General features: G+C 37.3%; 1 protein-coding gene across 1 annotated transcript in view; it reads left to right on the top strand.

The window, feature by feature from the left end:
• LOC140316729 (CUB and sushi domain-containing protein 3-like) overlaps positions 1-22213 on the top strand; it is a 241286-nt gene that overhangs the window by 48751 nt on the left and 170322 nt on the right. The window contains exons 4-6 of the mRNA XM_072394678.1: positions 993-1187; positions 9093-9333; positions 21121-21233. Of these exons, the coding sequence (XP_072250779.1) occupies positions 993-1187; positions 9093-9333; positions 21121-21233 (549 nt within the window). The remainder of the gene's footprint in view (positions 1-992; positions 1188-9092; positions 9334-21120; positions 21234-22213) is intronic.

The following is a 22213-nucleotide window of genomic DNA, read 5'->3' as shown; positions in this document are numbered from 1 at the left end:
TAGTTTTTTCTTTTTCTTTTCTTTTTTTTTCTTTCTAATTTTGACTCTTTTTGGGTATTTCTATGATGCACATTGTGCATGGCTACCTATCTCTTTAAACTAACCGCTAACTCCACTCAGCATTTGAACCCATGCAAGTTGGGCAGTTCACATTAGACAAGTTCCCAACTGTTTGTTCAGTATTTTTTGCTAACTTGTACAAAACAAATTGACACTATGATACACGTTTGCGTATTATCTGATATTGTTATTCAAATTACATGTGCTTTAAGAACAGCACATAGTTTGAAGAAGAAAAACTGTGAAACGGACTATTACTGACAGTCTGGGCATTACATGCTTAATGTGGATTCCACCATAATGTTACTATTTTCAGGACTAAAAGAGTAGAACCATAAATGTGAAACTTTTAGTAAGTAGTATAAAAAAAACCCACATTTTTCTTCAGGTCATTTGATAATCAATGCTATAAGGCTAGTGCACATTCAACTCCTTGATGTTTTCAGTGAAGATAGATTTCTGAATATAATCACATGTTTTTCCCTGTTATTAGGCAAAGCAGCCATTACAGAGCATACAAGAAAATGATTATAGTCTGCAGCTATAGCTTTCGCTTTCATGTCTCCTTGCCCTTTTTTACTCACTTGCTTTTTCTCACTTTTTTATGTACTTATTTTTCTTCTCCCCTTACTGCTGCTCATAGCAAAAGATTTATGTTGTTTAGTGAATTTTTAATGTAAAGAGATGGGTAAGACACCAATGGAGTGCTACAAAACTCTCTGGACGGAGCATTTTATCACCCTCTCAGATGAATTCCAACTCTTTACTCTTGAATTAGCATCTGACTAACATTTGCATAGAACATTTACTGGCTTTTGCTTTCTGGTTCATTTCTACATATGCGGAACCTAACAAGTTGAGCTGACTTACAAAATGAGAGACAACTAAACTGACTATTACAATGCTCTTTTTTTGTTTCTTTCATTTTGCAGAGCTGAGAAGTAGCTCATGTGGAAACCCAGGAGTTCCCCCCAAAGGCATACTGAATGGAACTCATTTCAATGTAGGTGACAAGATTCGCTACCGATGTGTCACAGGCTATGTCTTGGATGGACATTCACTCCTCACCTGTGTGACCAGTGCAGCTGGCGTGTCGGTGTGGGATTTCCCAGTGCCAATTTGCAGGGGTGAGGATGTTTATCACTGAAAATGTATTTGCATGGGATGTATTTGTCTTGAGCCAACTTTCTCCTTGACAGTGTGATTACAGGATGTCGTGGTCAAGGGAAGTATTTTATGTTATTTTACTTAAGTGTCCTCCAAATGAGGGGGTGATTAGTTTGGTTTAACCTCCTGTTATTAATTACTAAATGTTAACTGCTTTTTAATGATTGACAGATTGATGGCTGTGGGATTGGGTGGCATGTTTGCAAATCATGTGCTCAAGTGTGACACAAGCTTTCATTAGAGCAATAGTAATACCTGCAATCTGATAGGATGGAATGATTTTAATCATGTTGAAGAAGTTGATTAGAGTTTCTATGGCTCAAAAGGTTAATTAGATATTTATCCCTGTGGATGAAGTCGCTTGACTATGTTAATGCTGTAAGCGGTTCGATTGCAGCAGGTTTATTCTTTAACTGTATTTGAGCAAAAGATGTGACAACACTTCTTTGTTACGCATCCAGTTTTTCCTGATCACTCATCCATTCAGTCATATCCCTACACCTGAGGTAATGATTCCCCGAATGAGAAACCCCAGGTGAGAAAGCTTTTCAGGGAGTCGTGTCAACTCTTCAGATTGCTTGAATATTACAAGAAGTCCAAACTGAAAATAATACAAGCCAGTTTACAGCATTAAGATCTGTCAAACATTTCTAGAGTATTGCTTGCTTGAGGTGTAATATTATATTAATACATAATAGTAAGTATATTGTTCATATAGTTTTTGCTCAATTGCTACGATGAAACTTCCAAGCATTTTTTAAAGTACCTTTATACCTAGAACTTGAACTTAAAGATGGCGTACACAACATTTATCTCAGCTAGCTATTTTGCTCACCATCAGGAGCACAGAGTATGGACAGAAACCAGTGCATGATGATCATTTCTGTCTGACAGCTGCTTGATGAATGACTGACTAGTGCTCTTCTTACCATGCAATTTATCCCATTCTGTGTTTAAATGAGTCCCGTTGTCCCTAACTGACACAAATAATCCACTCAGTGTCATTGTGTAATTGAGGAGCTGTGCAGTTTATATGCATACTGTGGAAGAACATAGTTTCATAGGTCTGGGTGGTAAATTGAACAAATTGATTAACTGTCGTTATGACTTTCTGATGAAATAGATTTTATATATTGGCGTAATAAATTTTGTCACATGGGCAGTCGGCTGTGTGTTAATACACAGGAACTCTCTCTCACTTGTCTCTAACTTTAACAAGAAATAAAAGTTTAACTTAATGACAATATTGATTTATGTTAGCATGGCTTTACATTCCTTATATTTACACTCGTGCGCAGACTGCTTTTTTTTATTTAAAAGAAATTGAATGATTCAAAATGAAATAGCATTTTATTAATCATGTACAGTGTCTGTTTCCTTGAACTGTACCTGTAGCCCAAGTTTGCTAAGCGAGTGCATTGTAAGCTTTCCTTTACCCAAAATCCTATAGTATTAGGTGATTAGGTGATGCTGATGCTCTTTTGAGAAAGAGAATCCTTAAAAGTCACTTTCCTTTTTCTTTTAAACTGTCACCATTTCATTGATTGAAAGCCATTCCTTTGTTGCCTTGTTGCTGTACAGGGAGATAACTTTATCCACCATTAAAAATGGAGATCACATTTATTTAGTGAATCATAAAGCAAATGTTTGCACAATGGAAGGACTTGTGATTAGCCTTTGATTACTTATCATTGTGCATTTACTTTATCAGATCAGTAATTTGATCTAAAAGCATGAAGCTACTTTTCATTAAATAAGAGTTTTCATGTAATAATAATTAATTGTTGATGCTGGTGAACTTCTAGGTTTCAGATGTGCAAAGTCATCCAAACTAAAACTCTGCACACAAAGAAAGAAACCAAATGCCAGCTAAATGTACTCATGCCAATTATTTTCAAGAAAATAAGAAATAGGTTTTGTTATAGCAATTTAAAGCATTGAGACAACAGAAAGCTGCAGGTAGAGGGTTTGTTTCTTTTCAAGGACAGTGTCAGCCTCTGGTGCCTTAGGCAAGAAACATCACCTCCTCAGGCCTGCATGGGCATTGCTTGGGCCACAATCTCTCAACGAAATCTGGGGCGGCTCCTGTATGTGGGCAGATGGTCTTTTGATCTTATTTCCTCAGAGAACCTGCCCCTTCTGCTCGTCACCAATTGTTTCAGAGTAAACACACAAACAGAAAACCTCTCCTCAATCCACTGTTCAGGCCACCCCTGACTGTCTCCCAGCACCTCAATCTTTAATCCATTTACCCTCTTTTGTTACCATCTCTTTTTGTTTAATATTCATCCCAGTTTTATTCTCCATCAATCTCCAACTTCCAAAGTCCACAGTGTTTGTCAAACTTGCATGTGTACAACAGACAGAATATAAAGACAAAGAAAAAACTGCGGGAAGATAGACATAATCTGTTTTTAATGCCAAACAAATAATCCTTATATAATCCAAATTTGACCAATAACATAACTGAAACTGTGAATTTATATCTTAGATGGCTTGGAGGGACAGTTAGGGTCATATGAATATGAACTGCAGCTCTGGAGTTCCTAGTGACTGAAATGGAAGGCAGTTTTCTATTTAGATAAACTAAAAGTGTGTTTGTGTGTCAGACCTTCTGATGTGAAAATGTGACCATAAAATTAGAAAGCTATGTGGATCTATGTCGTGGGATTGTTTAAATGTTGAGCCAGACAGAAGGTGAAAAAAAAAGGCTGAAGGTTGAAGAATTAATATCTATCGTGAATTATACTATCCCATTCTAGAAGCCTATTTTGAATTCTTCTATCTAAATTGTCTCTTGACATTCATTAAACCAGCCAGGATGGCAAAACAGGGGACAGCATGGTAACAGGAGAATATGGTCTATTGATAGACTGTCATTCTGGCTGCCAGCCACTGTCCAACAAAAAAAAAGGAAATTAGGCCACAAGAAACCTTGATATTTTAAAACATTCCCATGCTGGCTGATGTGAATGGACTAAAAGCACAGTTCTGCCTGTGATGCTTTTTCACTTCTCAGCTATAGAAATTCAACCTTCAAATTAGAAAATTAAAATTACTTGCAAGTGAGTGACTGTCCTCCATAGTAATGAAAATGCCCCCATATATTTTTCAAAAGCTACAGTCAAGTAAGAAAACAACAAACCGTTTTACAAGTCTTTAAATCTAGAATTGGGATTGTAACGATAACCTCCATCTTCACTATGAAATTATTTCAAAAGAGGCATGAAATGAGGATCATTACAGAGCATATTGTAAAACAAAAATGAACAAATTCCTTACTCTTATCTAGCATTGTCATTGGTCCTGTGGTGCCAAATTGCTCATCGAGGCCTCCTATTCTTCTCTCATAATTAATTTACAATCTAAAATTTCACAGAGATGGTCACTGAAATTAGATGACCCCCAGAAATATGCTGATGCAATATGAATTGCATCTCTGCACTCATTACAGATTTCCTTCCCATTCCTCAGTCCTATCAATGTTTAACACGACTTGCAGCCAAGCAAATGAGAGACTTACTGTAGACAGTCACTGCCTTACATTAACATGGGGATTATTACAAAGGAAAAACCTGAGGTAGCGTTGAAAATTATACATGAGTTCCTTCCCTTCTATCCTTGGGGGTGAATATTTCTAAGTAGAAAGACAAGTGCTGTATATCTGATCAAAGTCAAGGGGAGAGAGGCTTAATCCCTCCTCAAGTAGCATTAGATTGCTGATGCTGGGGATGTAAATGAGCTCGGCTAAAGCAGTTTTAATCCTCACCACCATCTTTTTTTTTTAAACACTGCCACATCTTTTTTTCTTATTTTTGTTAGCGAGGTCCTTCTTCATTTTTAAATCCAGAGCATGCTCTATTGATTTGCTAAGGAACACACTGTCCAGCATTCAGCGCCTCTTTTGTTTTGTTGAACTTCATTTGCAAAAAATTGTACATTATATTCCACCATGTATTCCAGTGAAAACACGGTGAGTGAATATAAATGAAACCTGGAAGGCAAATTTTTAAGCCTCTGACAGCAGTTTGCCTTTTCACGGTTTACATTACCACGCATGGATGCTTCTCAGAGAAATGGCAAAGGAACCTGCTTTGCTTCCTCTGTTTAATTATCGATTTATTGAAGGCATCTTGCAAATTTTCCTAGTGCAATATGTCGTAGACATATCAGTGAGTTATAATTGACTTCATTGTTAGATGCAGCTGCTTGCATATATATTGGTTATTAATCTACAGCACAAAATCTAGCAGCTTTTTAAGTTGAACTAAAAATCACATTTAAAGTTATTTTCAGACAGTGTACAGGTAACCATTTGCATGTTTACTATTTTTCACTGTGTTTTCTGTTTCTTCCTCTTGAAATCAAGAGCATAGACACTGTACTTCCTGCATCAATGTCCTTCAAGACCTAACTTAATTTACTCTTTAATCTGCAGCACTGTGTGTGTATTTTGCTTTTTGGTTCATACCACAAATGTGTCATCACTTGATGTCAGTTGGACTTTTCAGATGCCCTACAGATTCTTGGATAATTGCCCCAAATATTCCTTTTAGATTTCAGAATATGAAAAAGTGCATTTGCAATTCAGTTTCAGTTTCATTCAGCGCAGTAAAGGAGGGTTTAAAATTGAAGGACCCTGGCATAATCAGCATCTTCTTTTCACTCTGACTTGTAAATTTTTATTAAAATGAATATTAACTGGACATTGCCAACTTTTAAAACTTTAGTTTTTAATTGTCATCCATTTTCATCTGTAGTTGCCTCCAGAGCTTAAATAAATATTGCACTATGAAATGCACTATAGAAAAGTCTTACAGTGAGATATTCATGTACCACATAATGCAACTTAAGTACATACAGTCAATTTCAATTGGCTTCACAATGTGACTCTACACTTAGTAAATTCTGATACCGTGCTCTGAGAGCCTGTTCACTTTTGGTATTAAATGCATCCTGGTTGATCTGATCACAGGTGGACAGCTCATGGACAGAGTACATGTTTTCACACCTGACATTAGATTTTTTTTCATCACGTGTGTCTCGAGTGACAAGTTATGCTTGGATCTGAGTTACTTGATCTACTTGTAAACATTTTGCCTATGTCCCACTATCAGCTGAGCAACAAACGGAAGATTAACAGGTCACCTGATGTTTCCGTAATGTAACAAATACAGACAGTGACCTGAACTATGTTTTTATCTAATGGAGCTTCAATCAGGATTTTAAAGACGATGCCAATAACATGCCTTTTTTCCACTTTAAATTATTTTTAGCAACATTCTATTATAATTTGAAATTGACTGAAGAGACGTTTTCATGATCTGAAAAAAGAAAATTAGAATAGCACTATATGAGAACAACAGCCCAAGTTAAGTTGTTAGACCAAGTGTCCCGGCCACCAGGGCATAAAGCACCAGTTTCCAGGTTGCAACTTGTCCAAATAGACAAGTAAAGAAACAAACAAACGCATGAAAATAACACTTGGAAAAAAACATAAATAGTAAACTGTTATTTTGCCTTAACAACATTAACGGCACATCTACTGTCAAATTGTCCTCGTGTGGTTGGATCAACCAACATGCGAGAAATGTGTGCATGTTTCTGGAGTTTCTGGACATAAGAATACTAACATATTTGGTGCTGGTTTGAAAGCTAAAGTGAGTTTAGTTGGGTTCCATTTTAGAAATTCTCACATGCTCAGTTGTGTCTGCAATTGTTTGCTGTTTTAACTGTAGAAGTATTTCTACAGAACAATTAATTCTCTAAGGAAAAAAAATGACCACAATTGAGACTTAACACGTTGTAATAAGACAACGCCAAACAGCTGAGAAAGTGAAGGGTAACACTGACTTGAGTTATACCCTTATAATACCCTCAGGCTTCACTGACCATCACCCAGTGATAGCACATGTGTATTTGATATAATGCAAAATATTGCAAAAGCCAGTCCATGTTTCAGCATAAGAGAATGTTCTGTTGATGCTGGAATAGTGATGTTATGAAGCTCAAAAAGTTCTGAAAGGTCTAGTATGTAGCTATTGAGAACTGTAATGTTTTTCTCCAGTTTTAGTGGCCATTATTTTCTACTACATGGGTAATGTGACGAGGATGAGATGGGTATCTAGATGGTTACAATATGCAGCTTTGCAGCTACACACGGCTTTTTTAAAGTGTTAAACTTTTTGGATCAGAATAAAAATTTTGATGTAGTACTTACTTAAAAAGAATGAAGGAAGTAGCATTCACCAAAGTGAGTCCGGTCAGAAATAGATATAAGAAATACAAAAGAACAACAATCATCAACACTAAAAAGGCCCAGTGCCCCCCCCTCTCTTTCAACGCTGAATTTCTTTTTACTCACTTTTCATTTGCCCATATCATATCTTTCCACAATTTTTTTTAACCAGAAACAAATCGTGTTGTTTGTGCAGGTGAGTTTTTTTCTTTTTTTTACATCCTCTTTGTTTTTTCCCCCCATACTTATTTCCCCAAGCCCATTTATTTCCATGTTTTCTTTTTTCATTTCTCTGTTTCAAAATTTACATTCCTGTCTGCATTTCTTTCTAATTATGCAAATGAGGGTGGGCTGTCTCTTAGTGTGTCATAGGAGGCCTGTTTCACAACATGGCCACCTGTGAGACCTGTGGTGAGGAAGGGCAACGGCCATAACTGGCAATCGAAACTTACAGTCTGAGCTGATGTGCGTAGCTTTTCTTCAAAAGCCATGAAAAACATCTATGTTTTGGTAAGATCAATTGGTCGGTGAGAGAATACAAACCATCACAGTCAGTGCAGAAGAAGCCTGACAGGAAATACCGTTTTTGCCACTTCCAGTTTTTGGTAGCATTTTATGAAATAATGAATCTGCACCCTGATTGACAACAAAAAATTCAGTCCTCCATAATAAATTGCTGTGCTTCTGTTAATGTGTCAAAAGACACTACTAAAGCCAATTAGCAGTCCCTATCTGTTTCCTCCCTTTTTTCCCTAATCTTCCCCTCAGTTTCCTACATCCACTTCCTTGTTCCTTAGCCAATAATTTAATGCAGCATGCAGGATTACTTTCAGCCTGGTCAGATCTGACAGCCCTGAGTGGGGAGCGGAGCCATCAAAGGTTTTAGTAGGTACAGCATGGGGTCACATATTAGTCGTAAATGGTTTGAAAACTGTGAAAGCCCTGCTATCATTCAGAATTCTTTGGAGAGAAAGAAAACAGATTCATGGATAGTTGATGAAGACTTATAGTGACTAATAGTTGAAAGAGTGGGAGAAAAGTAGAAAGTGACTCGGTGTGAAAAGGAGCAAGTGACTGCTAAAGGGGGGGTGGGGGATGGGGTATCTGATAGCTCTTTTTATCACTATTTGTTTGTTTTGTGAAACTTGATGGATAGAAACTATGATCAATAACTGTCTGTTGGATGGGGAGAGAAAAAAAACCCCCAGAAAACCACAAGAGACACCATTGCCCTTTTCTTTGACTGCTGTGAAGGAAACTGACAGGTACCAGTTTGTTGGTACCTAATTTGTTAATTGCTCATTTGTACTGTTGTGTTAATTGACACTTGTCTGTGTGCGTCACATTGTAAAGAAAACGCAACCAACTTTGAATTGTATCATATTGTTATCAGTCCCACAGTTGTGCTAGAACCACTATATTTGCTGCACTGGCCAACCGGTCAGCAAATTTTGTGTTTTAAATGGCTTGCATAGCTCAAGCTTCCATGTTGATTTTTATTTGTGCTGCATTTATAAATGGATAGATGTAGATATTTAGTCCCATTCTAGTAAAAGGACTGAAATAACCCAGAGTGCATGTGTCTGTTCTTCCACCCCAACCTGGTTGTCTCTTTGGTGACTGACAGCCGAGGACACGTGCGGTGGCACCCTGAGGGGCTCCAGTGGGCTCATCTCCAGCTTTGATTTCCCTGCCGGTGACTCCCCTGGCACTGGTGGAGGTGTTGGAGGTCTGGGCAGCAGCGGGGAGTGTAAGTGGACCATACTGGCAGATCCAGGGGACACCATCTCTCTGGTGTTCACTGAATTTCAGATGGAGGAGAAGTCGGATTATCTGGAAATAGAGGGATCTGAACTGCCAACTATCTGGTGAGTTGACATATGAGGAGTGAGGTGAGAGAGGGCGTGTGTCACAGAAAAAGAGCCTTCAGGTGTTGAATGTTGTACAGTGACAATATGTGTGTATGCTTTGTGTTAGCAAAGTGTTAACGAAAGTGCCTGTGAGGTATGTCACATGAGCTTGTAATGTATCTTGGGTCTCTGGATATTACTGCAGAAAAATCTATATATATTATTTCTCTTGAATAGATAATATTTGTGCACTGAAATATATGATTTTTGGGAACTCTTGTGGAAATGTTAAAACATAGTTCATAGTATTTAATGTTAAATAACTTTGCTTCTTGAATAAATATAGGCTGGAAAGTAATCTCTGTAAGTAAGTCTTTTTCCGTGTTTATTGACAAAGTTACAACAATATAAGATCTATTTCAGATGCATATCTGATTATTACATTTACTCTGTCAGTGGACTTTACACAGCAGGTCCTTGACTGTAGCTGCAAACACATTTCCAACTCTCTTTGCAAATAAGAAGAAAGGGACTGAAAGCAAAGAGAAAACAAGTTTTTATAAGTGGTATATTAAACTAACATTTTAACCATTTAAGAGCATTTCTGATGATCCACCACACAGGCCAAAACCAGTTTTTTCAAACAGCTTGCTTTGTACACAAGTGCAGTGTATGAGTGGTCATACATGGCATATTATTGGAAAGCTAAGGTTCAGTGAACACAGCAGGCAAAATCAACACAACAACAGTCTAAACAAGAGTTAAAACACTGATGCAATTCACCTATGAATTCTCCTGATGATCCACCACACAACAATAAAGTGGATCGACCTCTTCTATGTATACACTGAGCGAGTAAATGGAAATGAACTTGATGCATCAAATAATCCCTGAGATTGTGAAAATAAGAATAAATCATTTGCATGTGTAACTTAAAGTGTCTAACTGGAAAATTCATACGTTATACCGATGAGAAAAGACTAACTGGTGTTACTTCGCTTCTTATCAACTCTATAAGTCAACTCGGATTCTACGACTTTGGATATGAATTTGATCATGTAAAAGGGGCGGATGTTTACATCAGACAACCAATCACAAAAAATGGATCTAGAGCTGCACAAGTTGATCTCCAACTGTCAGAAGAAGAACAAACTATTGTCATAAACTAATGAGAATTGAAATGTAGAATAAGACGGACTGAAAGCTCCATATTTCCACAGCAAAAATGGGATTGCTTGTCAAAAAAAAGAAGAAAAACATGAATGCATAAAATCATAAGTTTATCACTGCCTCATAAAACACCTTTAGATCTAACTGAATTTACAATTTAGCATTGCTTAGTTAATGAGTTGCAGGTGTAATTTTGAAGCATAGAGGACGATAGAAGATGATTAACTGACCAATGTTAGATGCAACCCTGACTGTTTTAAATAGTCTTTGCAACAAATAAAGAACAAAGATAAAATAATTCTTACTACTAAGTTCATTTTGTTCATTTCCATATGATCGATAAATACATATTTACAAAACATATCCTGCATTCTACTTTTTAATTCAGACAATGAGAAATAAGCAATGTGCAAAACAAAAGTTTCTTGTTTTTGATTCTTACAACAGAAACTGAAAACTCTTTTTTTTTTTCCTTTTTTGCATCTTGCTTAAAATGAGCAGTTAGTAGCCCTGATCGTTGTTTAGTTGCCGTTTGTCCTTTATAATGTGAGCGTAACAGAGGTAGTGCAATGGTGGATATTGGAGGTTTTCCCATCAAAGCAATTGCGTTGTTAGAACCAAGTGCCTAATGGAGAACCACTTCTTTCTGTTTCGATCTTTCTCAAGCACTGTAAAAAACTGATTTTATGCTAGCACCAACTCTTTGCTGGGCCAGAGCAAAGAACCACATATGCTGGGGTTATGGTGGCCAATCAGACCAGCTGAAATGTTGTGACTGTCCTCTGTAAAAATCTTAAGTCAGTGTAGCATTTAGTCAGCTTATTTCAAGAGAGAGAGAGAGAAGAAAAATGTCACAACTTGGATGGGAAATTGAAGCAGCAGTGGAACAACATGAGCTCAGTAGTGTCTCTCTCAGTTTTCTTTAATGTTTTATATCACCAGTCACATATATAAACACTGCTCAGTGGGTTGCATAGAGCTGCATTCACAGTTGCTGTTTGCAACTGAATGTTTAGACAGTTTTTAACTACATTTATTAACTATGTTTGGTATTTTAATTTTGTCTGCTGGCATTTATACATCTCCTCGAATAACACATATACATCCTGTTTGTATCATTGTTCATTAATATCTGTTAGTGTTGGGGAAACGCTGGTCTGCTAGAGGGCTATCACAAACACCAACTGTTGTTTAAAACTGCTCTTAAAACTATACTGTTGATATTAATATGCTTTTGCTGGGAAAACAAGACAAACTCTTTGATTTGTTGTTGTTTATGTGAAAATAAACTGTATCCTCACACTGTGGTCTGTGGACACGTCGAACATACTGTGTATCAGAGGAAAGGTTTAAAGTGAACGATGAGGCTCCCCAATGGCTCTCTGGCTTAGGAACAATAATGAGTTGTGGGTGTATTAATACTGTCGGACTATAATTCATATCTGGAACCGGACTTTGTTTAAAAATGAATCATTTTGTAAACTGGATGTCTCATGGAAAATAAACAAACATATTATGAAGCGACTTGAGAAGTACATTATGCAGTATTTTCATATGCAATTTGTGAAAACAATGGCTAAATCTTCTGTAGTATAGTGATTTCAACAATAAAAATAGCAAAATAACATTACCCTCTGAATCTCTGAAGTCAAAAAGCTTAGAAATCAGTCTTCACATCAACATTTCCCTCTTTTATCATGAAGAAGGGTTAGAACAGGTAACATTGGAGAGAATAGACTTCCACTAAATCTTCCCCAGAGCAGAAAAAACATGACTTACTGTTATGCATATGCATGTCATTGAATTTTCATTGACAGTTCTCTGCAGAAAACTTTTAAAATATGTCTTGTGGTTCTACTTGAATGATATGAATTTACATAAATTCATTGTTGCATAATTCAAATTACACCTGAATCACAAAGCTTTGACAGAGTTCTGTATAAAAAGCAGCCTTCAGCCTAGTATGTTTCTGGTTTTCTGGAAGAGTTTGATGCAATTACTTTAAAATGTTTTTAAGTCCTTCAGGTTAAGCTTATCCTTCTTCTCTGCACTGTGTGTGAATAGGAGCATCTGCTGGGTGTATGCGATCCTCTTAGCCATTAATTATAATTCAGCAGAAGATACTCTAATAAATCAGAGAGCCAGGAGCTCTGTTGTCCCTGAGACTTGACATTCAGTGTCAGATGGAGAGAGGGAGAGAGGCAGGCACTGTGTTAGTGGGAGACAGAGTCAAAAGGAGGGGTGCTCCGAGTGTGGTGATGACTGCTAAGCACTGTATGTTGACATAGCTAAGAGGAGTGTGACAGTGAGTCAATATGGTATGACACTGATGTGTTTTGACAGACCATCAGGTAACACTCTTTTCACAGCATCGATATGAAGTCTTTGACTGAAAGAAAGGCCTCTAAAAAAGCCTCAAAACAGAAGTGGCTTATGCTAATATTTAGGCTTTTTTGTTTATTATTCAGGCCATAAAATGTTGTTGTAAAACAATTGAAAGTGACTTTTTGTTATTTGGTCTAAACTTTGGATCGTGGCCAAAGTAAACGTGTGACTGATGTTTTTCATTGAAGTTTGAGTAAAATTAAAAAGGATATTACTTTTTTTGAAAGTGGGATTGGGTGAAGTGCTTTTGAGTAGTCAGTGTTTTACCTGCAGTTGGCAGATTATTCTCTGTTTGGAGAAAAAGGGACAGAAGCAAAACGGGCACAATAAGTAAAAAGTTTCACCATCTGAAACAACTTAAAACTTGTAAATGTATAGCGTTTTGAGTTAGTTTTCATGATATTATGAGGTAGAAATAATTGTTCTGTGGAGTTCGTTTAACTAGCAACTATTGAATCCAAATGCATTCATACACTAGCTAGCTAACCGGTAAATCAGATATGCTAAATGTAAGCTAGCTCGCACCATTTCTTATCATGGTGTGCACTACCTCAGATATTTAGTTTCTTCTGCCTCCTGCTAGCAATACAAAATTTTATACAATATGATTTGTAAAATATTTTGAAGACCATTTCATTTCTTCATGTAGCCTAACTATCTATATATCTGTGCATTGCATTGCATTAGTGTTTTTAAAACCTCTTTTGCCATCTTATTCAACAAAAAACTGCCACATACACCGTCCAATGTGCGGAGGCATTTCATATCGGCTAATGTTGATGGAATGTCTTTTGTTCATGTAAAAATTATCCTATTTGGAATATTTCCAGATATTTCCTGTGGAAATGTTCTGCTCCTTTGCAACCCAGAGCTGGTATTGCTGAGCCCCTGTAAGCAATTGTGGACCGGTAGCTTCGTTTTTTTTGGGGGGGTGAGGTCCCTTTACAGTATCCCATTGCCATAAACTAGCTTCTTAAAGAAGAACAAAGTCTCTATATCAAAGACATTGTTTATTTATACCGAAATCACAAATCTTTACTTTTACACTAAATTCTTCTATATTTTAAAATAAATTGTTTTGTCTATGCCTTTCGAAACAAAAATGCACATTGTCTTTGCTTAAAAAAAATCATTATTCTATATCAAATAAATTAACAAACAAAAAAACAGACAAATTAGATAAAGAAAAACACACATAACCCCAAATGGGCCCCTTGAGCAGTGCTGGTTATTTTGCCCCTCTCTGTGTGTGTTTGTTTGTGAGTGTTGGAAGTGTTTGTGGCAGATTTTGATGCCTTGATGACTGATATTGGGGCTCCCATTTAAAGCACTGTGGCTCAATGTCAGCCATTTTCACAGCCATGATGGGTGACAGAGTTCCATCCAGAGCCAGCGTGTTCCTGGTCTTGGTTTTATTGAGCCCCACCATGGAAAAACCCTCTCTGCACCGGTATTTGAGTGTGGCAGAACTAATACCAGGTTGGCAATTGTAGACAGTCTTGGGAATCTGCTCATAACCGTCCACCTTTGAAAAAAATTAACCACAGAAGCCTAATTACACTTCTAATATATTTTTCATTAAGTTGCTCATTTCAAAGGGTGTGTGCTGAATATTTCTTACCCTGTTCTTCTTCTCATCTTACCTGATGATGATCCTGACAGTTCTCTTCCACCTCTAGTTCGTCTACAACTTCTGAACGCATTCAGAGCATAAATTACGTCCGCTGTGCATTCATGGAACGCATGCTTGCAGCTGAAAGCTATTTCAGACCTCACCCGGCAACAAGATGTTTTCTGATTGGCTGAAAAATTCTATTTTGTGATTTGCCAATGGGTTGCTAAATCAAGACAGCTATACGAGCGCACAGTAGCCTGCCATTGACTCGGTTATAGTATAGGCCATTAGAATTTCTGTGTGATGAAGTTAATAATTTCTCATCGTGAGAAATGCCACGTGCGGCGTGTAAGCGTGTGAACTTGTTGAAATGCGTGTCTCACTTTCATTGCGTGAGACTTGACAGCCCTGAAGAAGTTTGCTCAAGCTGTCTTAAGTTAAAAGATTTAACTTGTTTTAAAAATTCCCTTTTTCCCTGCCCCTATTTTGAGTAGCTGCTAGCTTGAATCCTTGTTAGAGTTCCTTCCTGTTTCTCCAGACAGAGAGCACTTTTGACTGCTGCCTACAACCTGTAAGACATTGACTACTCACTTCACCTGATCTTGCTTTAAAAAAAAAAGAAAAGACACTGGGCATAGTGCTCATACTTTTGGCTTAGTTTATTCCTCTCCACATTAACTGCCCATAAACTGCACCTAATGTAGATCTCAGGGCTGCCCTCTAATTGTTGACTAAGCTTTTGCTGGCAAGAAAAAGCTTAGAAAATGATGATTTTCTTTGGGTGTGTTTCTACATTTCAGATATCTTTATTACATTGAAAGCCAAAGAATATCTTAGTTTTTATCAAAACCACACCCACCTACTTGTTAGCTCTTGTTCCTGTTCATCCTGCCTTTCACTGACCATACTGCGATCAAGTAGTTAGCTGCTGCTTAATATGGAGCGTACTTGTGTTATGATCATTAGACTAGCAATACAGTACTAAGAGGTCCACTTCTACTGCTTGAGAGGTAGAGATGAACTTTCATATGCAGAGAAAGATTAAAGAAGTCTGAAACTGTCCATCCTTCCACTTTCTATACCTGCTTAATCTTGATCAGGGTCACGGGGGACTGTAATCTATCCCAGCCACTACTGCGGCAGGGTTCACCCTGTACAGGTCACCAATCCATCACATGGCTAACACAGACACAAACGACTATGCATGCTCACACATACTTCCACGGTCAATGTAGAATCACCAATTAACCTAGTATGCATGTTTTTTTTTTACTGTTGGAGAAAGCCGGAGTACCTGGAGAGAACCCACGCAAGCAAGCAGAGAGGCCCCAAGCTTCTTCTTGTAAAGCAATAGTGCTAACACCACACCACTATGCAGCTCCTCTTAAATCCTGAATGGCACTAAATCTAGTTGACCCAAAGAGCATGCCTCCCGTGAGGAATTGATCCAAAGTGTACGCATTAAGAGGGGAGGAGCCTATGAAACGTGTGCAGATGAGTGAGAGAGAAGAGCAGGAGACTAATTAACACACTGTATGCAACTAACTTTGTGTGGGAAAACCTAAATATATCTCAATTATAGAGATTCATGTTAGAGATAGTTATTCACTGAAATAGTCAATTATTTATTGTACTTTTTGACTGATGGTCAACCAGTAAGTTTTTGGGAGCAGCGCTAGCAGATATTATATTTATCGTTCCTTTTAGCGAACGTATAATAACTTCTATTGATAAAATGTTGATTTACATGCAAGTATAAGGAATGTATTTCAATAGAAACACAAGTTGAGTTTTCAAATAAATGTCCAGTCTGGTCATTTTGGACATTATTGCCACACAGCCTGCTGTACATATTTAGCAATTTCCTCAAACTTCACTTATAACAGGTTAATCAGGTCACGTATAATATTTCATTTACTTGATTTAACACTTTTAACTTTCATTGTAGTTATCTCTAAGAGTAAGCCATATTTTTGTTTGTCACGAGTGTAGAAACTGTCCATATTAAAAATGTATATATTCCACTCTATTTGTTTATCAGACAAAACTTCAAACATCTCCTCTGAGTCCTGGGTGGCTTTTAAAGTTTAAGATGAGACACGTTATGCTTGTTGATCAGGTAAAGATGTTTAACAAGCAGCATTTTAACTCATGTCGGTAGTGACACAGTAACATGATGATGTTACTGTACGTCACCGAATGTCAGAGACTTTCATAGAGTTCTCCTTTTAAGACCCTCAATTCTCTTGTGATTTGGTGTGCTTGAGCAAAGTGGAGCCTGCACTTTAGAGAGATGGCATCAACTTCACCAAGTAAACAAACAGACAAGAAAACAAGCACGAGTCGGAGCGAGTGAGTCCCTCATGCCCATAAAATTCATCGCTCTCACTTTCTTTCTATTTATGAGTGTCTTACTGCATACAAGACCTTTGGACAGCGAAACATTCAAACAACCTAACGTATAGCACTAGCTGCAGACGGAGACAACCAAACTGTCAGTTTACCCCTGAGGTTCACAGCTCCACAACAATGATGGACAGCCTGGAAGTGCCTGTTCACTCTTTTCTGGCAAATACATATAAAATATGATCCACCTTAACCCCCCCCCCCCCCCCCCCCCCCATCCCGCATTATCACACATTACTGTCAAGTGATGCCACATAAATAGAATATGCATGGAAATGTGAATGCTGAAAATGAATTGCAAATGAAGAAACATTGGGAATAGTACAATTAAATTTAATCTTGGAAAATAAGAATTGCTAAATAATTTACAAGAAAGTTATGCTTCTCTGAAATGTACAAATAATCGTACAATCATATCATCATGTATGTAAACCACAAAATACTGACCCATACGGCACAAAATATGTTTTGCAGACACCTTTTTCCCCTTAGCACCTTTTATCCTTTTATCAATTGAAGACTTTTATCAGATCTCTGCAAATGAGTTTATTGATTCCATCGTTGTCGAGCTGCTAAAGGTTGATGTCGGGCTACACGTCAATCACTTTGAAAATAGACAAAGAGACAAAAAAAAACCAAAGTTTTACAAGAACCAGCAGTGGAGTATGGGTTGACTGAGGAAAACAGTTCTTTGTTATTCGGCTGACCTTTAATATGACTGTTCAGCCCTGTTCAAAAGGGCAAAAACAACAAGCAGTTGATTACATGTCAGTCATAATTTCCAGTATGGACTCTGAGTTTGGAAGCTCAAAGGCTTTGTAAATATTTGATACACTTCTTGCTTAAACATAAATACTAGATTTGCCTTGAAAGTGATTTATTTTTCATTTTTCTCTCCCTTTGTCTACCTCATTTCCCACCTCCAGTCCTTATTCGTTCTCTTGCAGCTATTTCCAATTACTTGTGTAACAATTGTCCTGCATGCTCTAAACATACTACCAAAGCAAACTTTAGAATTGATTGTCTCCACAGACAATATTTTGCTTGGTTCATTGAATATGAACAGTTCTATTCAAACAGAGCAGCTAAATGACTGTCAGCATGAGATTGCAATATTCAGAGGTTATGTAGCACACTGGGTGTCTCACAGATAACTTGCCAACTCTGGTTAAATTATCACGCGTATTAGATTGTATTTCTTCTCTCTGGGATTTTTTTCCCCATTGATTTACCCAAAGTGAAACCCATCAAATTGTCTCCAAACCCCATGCTTTACTGCAGTCCGTCTGAGAAGAATGCAGTTTTGTAACTGAGGGAATGGGAAAAGACAATTGACTCAGGTATTCCACCAGAATAATGAATGTGAGCAGTTACTGACCATACAGCAACTTGCTTGCTGTTCACAGAAGTCAGTTTGCTAGCAGACCAGCCACCACTGAGCTGTATAACATCTCCCGAACAGTAAGTGATGAGGGAGCAGCAGAGGAAATAAAAAACAGTCTCTTTCTGATCACGTAAAGAAGTCCCACAATTAATCCTTCCTGCCAGATTTTATTGCGTATGTGGGGATTGAATCTTGGTCCTATCTTTTTTTTTTTTTTTGACAAATTTGAATCGATTGCTCATCATCTCTCTTATGGTACACCTAAATAATACCTGCCATCCTGTGAAACGTGGTAGAGACACCAGAGATTTCAGCCAATCTCTAAGGCCTAAAGGTTGCGTTTAGCCACAGTTCCTGCACACCGGACTCGTTACGTTTGTATTTTTAAGAGATTTTCATGCTTCAAATTCCTCCTATCAAATTGTACTTTTTTTTTTTACACAGAGAACTTTATGAGAACTCTTTGGTATGCTGTGCAAACATAGTATATTTGAAATGGCTGCCAGTAGTCCTTGAAATGTCCCAAATCAATGACATGAAACATGCTAAAACCAAGTAAATAAAAATACTGCACTCTTGCCTTGAAGTAATCTACAAAAAGCCATAATACATATCTATAAAGAAGCAAATGGGCAGCCTGAGTGCATCTGCAAAGATAGAATGGCAGTGCATTATGTCAGGGATCCATTTTTCCATTGGACTTTCTCATCTTCATTCACTCAATATACACTGAGGGTGATGCAGCAAGAAAACAGCACGCGGTTCTCAAGTTTTCTTAATGGTACTGCGCAACCATAAGAGTTTTATTTGTTTCTGCAATGATGACATGGTCACACTGATTTGACCCTGAATTGAACTGAGTTTGTACATCTCTCTGGCTGCTCTTAAAAAATTGCTCACAGACTCGCCATAGAAGGACAACTTGAAAAAGTAATCACTATGACAGACATGCTGACATGTATCATATCACATATCTTTATGCATTCCCTAACATGCTGTATTTCATTTTAAGCTTAATTACACATAACATGCAATATCTCAGAAAACTAAATTAAAGTGGAATCTGGCACACAAGACATTGGTTTCACATATTCTCTGGAAGCCTTCTACCTACAAGCATATTTGTTTTAATTCAGTTTTGTGTCCCTTCTGGGAGCAGCAGCTGGAGGGAATGCTAAGAAATTCTTTTCTGCACTGTAAAGCAGGCCCACATCACAATGGCTGCCATACTCTTTCACTTTGTATTTGAAGTAGGAACACGTTTTCACAATCATTGTATGTCTTTAGCTGAAAGCAGATTACTTAGCGTAACCTTTTTTTTGTCGAGTGACACTTAGCCTTATTTTGCCATTGATGGAAGATCATGTTTCCCTTCCTCTACCACATTTACCTGTATGATAACAATATACTGTATTTGCCTCAGCTGCAGTTGAATTTGTACTAATGAAGCTTGCATTAGTCTATATCTGACAATTTTTTAACTCTGATGTAATAAAACTCAATATACAAACACAACAAAGCATTGGTGGAGCCTAAATAAGAAGAAAACAAATGTCGGATAGACTTAACATATCTCTTATATCTTTAATGCCAACCATCTGAAGAAGTCCCTACTCTCCGTTTCTCTCCATCACTCTCTTCCTGTCTTTTTCTTTTTCTCTAACTGCCACTTTCAATTCTTTCAGATTTTGTTTGTCCCTGAGGTAAAATGCCAAAGACAAACAAATCTTGAGCAGAAGTGCACACACCTTGACATAGACTAAAATATAAATATACCAGTAGACACACACAGACAATAAACAGTCATATTGTTTTTTTTTTTGTATTCTGATCCAATTTGGGAACATGTGGCTCAACGGCATCATGCTCCTTTTGTTTTAGCTTCTGTTAAACCTCTGTTTAAGAGCTACAGTGACATTGGCTGTGGTATGACAGGGCATGGTGTAATAACTGCAAAACAATAGAAAAAAAAACAAAAAACAATCATGCCAGTCCAACAAATGAGATGCACTCTGGCAGCTTTAAACTTCTGTGATTATGGAGCATCCCTCATGCTGCAGCCACACAGTGTCCAGAAACATAACTAAAAGCAGATTCTGAGACGGATGTAGTCGGAGCGCACAGAGGCTTTGAGTCACACAGACTTGTTCTGACAGACCTTTATCACACATGCGATAACACATGTGCACACAAGGCAAAATACTTACCGTCTGTGTTATCTCTTCCCCATTATTAACTTGACCAGACGGGCACACACACACACACACGCACACACACACACGCACGAGCACTCATTTAGTAATACCTGAATTGTTGAATAAGGATACTTTTTGGGGGTGTGGCTGTATTTATGTAAAGAATTGGTGAATTAACACATTCAATTTCCCAGTATCTATCATTTAGACCATGAATGATGTTGAGTGTTTCAAAATAGAAACTGTCATTCTTTTCAATGTGTTGATGGAAAAAGGATATAATGTACAGTAAAGGATGATGATTTAAACACATTTGTTTCATTTGATATTCATAGTTGCTTTGGAGGATAAGAACTAAAAATATTGAACAGTAAATACATCTTTCAGAAAACACCAAGGCTATTCTTAAAAAAATTGTCTAATTTTTTTGAACACTTTTTAAACGGCACCTTAGGTCTGAGTGGATTGATTTAGAGGTCCATCACTGTAGCTTTGTGCACTTTGTTTGCATCATTCTAAATCTTGTTGTTTGGTTTACTTTGTTTCTTTGTAATAATGGCACTACAATGAATCTGGCTGTCTAACAGCTATGAATATGAGGTAATGTTAAGAAAACATGCATTTTCTTATATTTGACTTTTCACTTTTAGGCTAACTGGAGTGAATATTCCAGCACCAATCATCAGCAACAAAAATTGGCTACGGCTGCACTTTGTTACAGAGAGCAACCACCGCCACAAAGGCTTCAGGGCTCAGTATCAAGGTAAGACACAATTACTTCATTTGCACAGTGTAATAAAGGCCCCCTTCTTGAACAAAAAGGATCATCGTAGGGAAAACACACTTTAATTACAAAACATGTTTTTGATCTGTGTTAACTGAATATTAAACAGTTTGATTAATACCCTCTGTAGAGGGCATGAAGGCTTTTTACTGCTTCAAACCATTGACTTCAAAGGACCTTTTTAATCAAATATTTGAGAGGTAAATACTGTATATACTTTACCCTTTAGAAAAATTCAGCTCTGTAAACTCAATAATCCATTACCCTGACATTGTTCTCTGGCATGACTTTAAAGTCAGTGTCCGTGCTGCATATACTCAAATTCTGGCCGGAAGCCAGGTGTGAAATCAGCAACTTTACCATAAAGAGCTCCTTAGCAAATCTCCCAAAAAACATGGTATATACATCAAATGACTGTAAATCAATTGCACGCAACACCGTGTTTCTAATCTCTTGCTGTGTATTGCTGGGCTGTGTGCAGCTATTTCTCTGTGTGTCTGCATATGTTATGGAAGATTTTAAGCATAGACAAGCACTTTGGGGTTTTATTCTGCAGTATGCTTTTCAGCTAATAAAAATTCCTTACTCAACAGTCACTATATGGATTCACATCCTAATTGTGTGTAAAACAGCATGAACAAATCAGTTGGTTGTAGGTCAAAGGTGAGGCATATTTTCAATACTTACAAATTCAAATCTCATTTTAAAATTTTTTGTTGTTTGCGGGTTTCTTTTATTCTTTTACATCGTTTATTGCTTTTCGCTTAGGTAGGTTGATGATGACAACCAATTAAATTACTTATTTTTTGTCTGGTCCCTGCTGTGTTTGATTAGACCTTATTAAGATTTGTAGTGTAGCAGTCCTTGGGGTGCTCTTTGATTATGCATGGTATTTCCCTTAACCATTCAAGTTTGCTATGACTAATCAGTTTCCATCAACTGTTTAAACAGTTAAACGA

The sequence above is a fragment of the Leuresthes tenuis genome, unplaced genomic scaffold, assembly GCF_036924035.1.
Source record: "Leuresthes tenuis unplaced genomic scaffold, fLeuTen1.0.hap1 SCAF_10, whole genome shotgun sequence".
Classification (NCBI taxonomy): domain Eukaryota; kingdom Metazoa; phylum Chordata; class Actinopteri; order Atheriniformes; family Atherinopsidae; genus Leuresthes; species Leuresthes tenuis.
The sequence above is the reverse complement of the archived record's forward strand: the minus strand, read 5'-3'. Positions and strand labels throughout refer to the sequence as shown.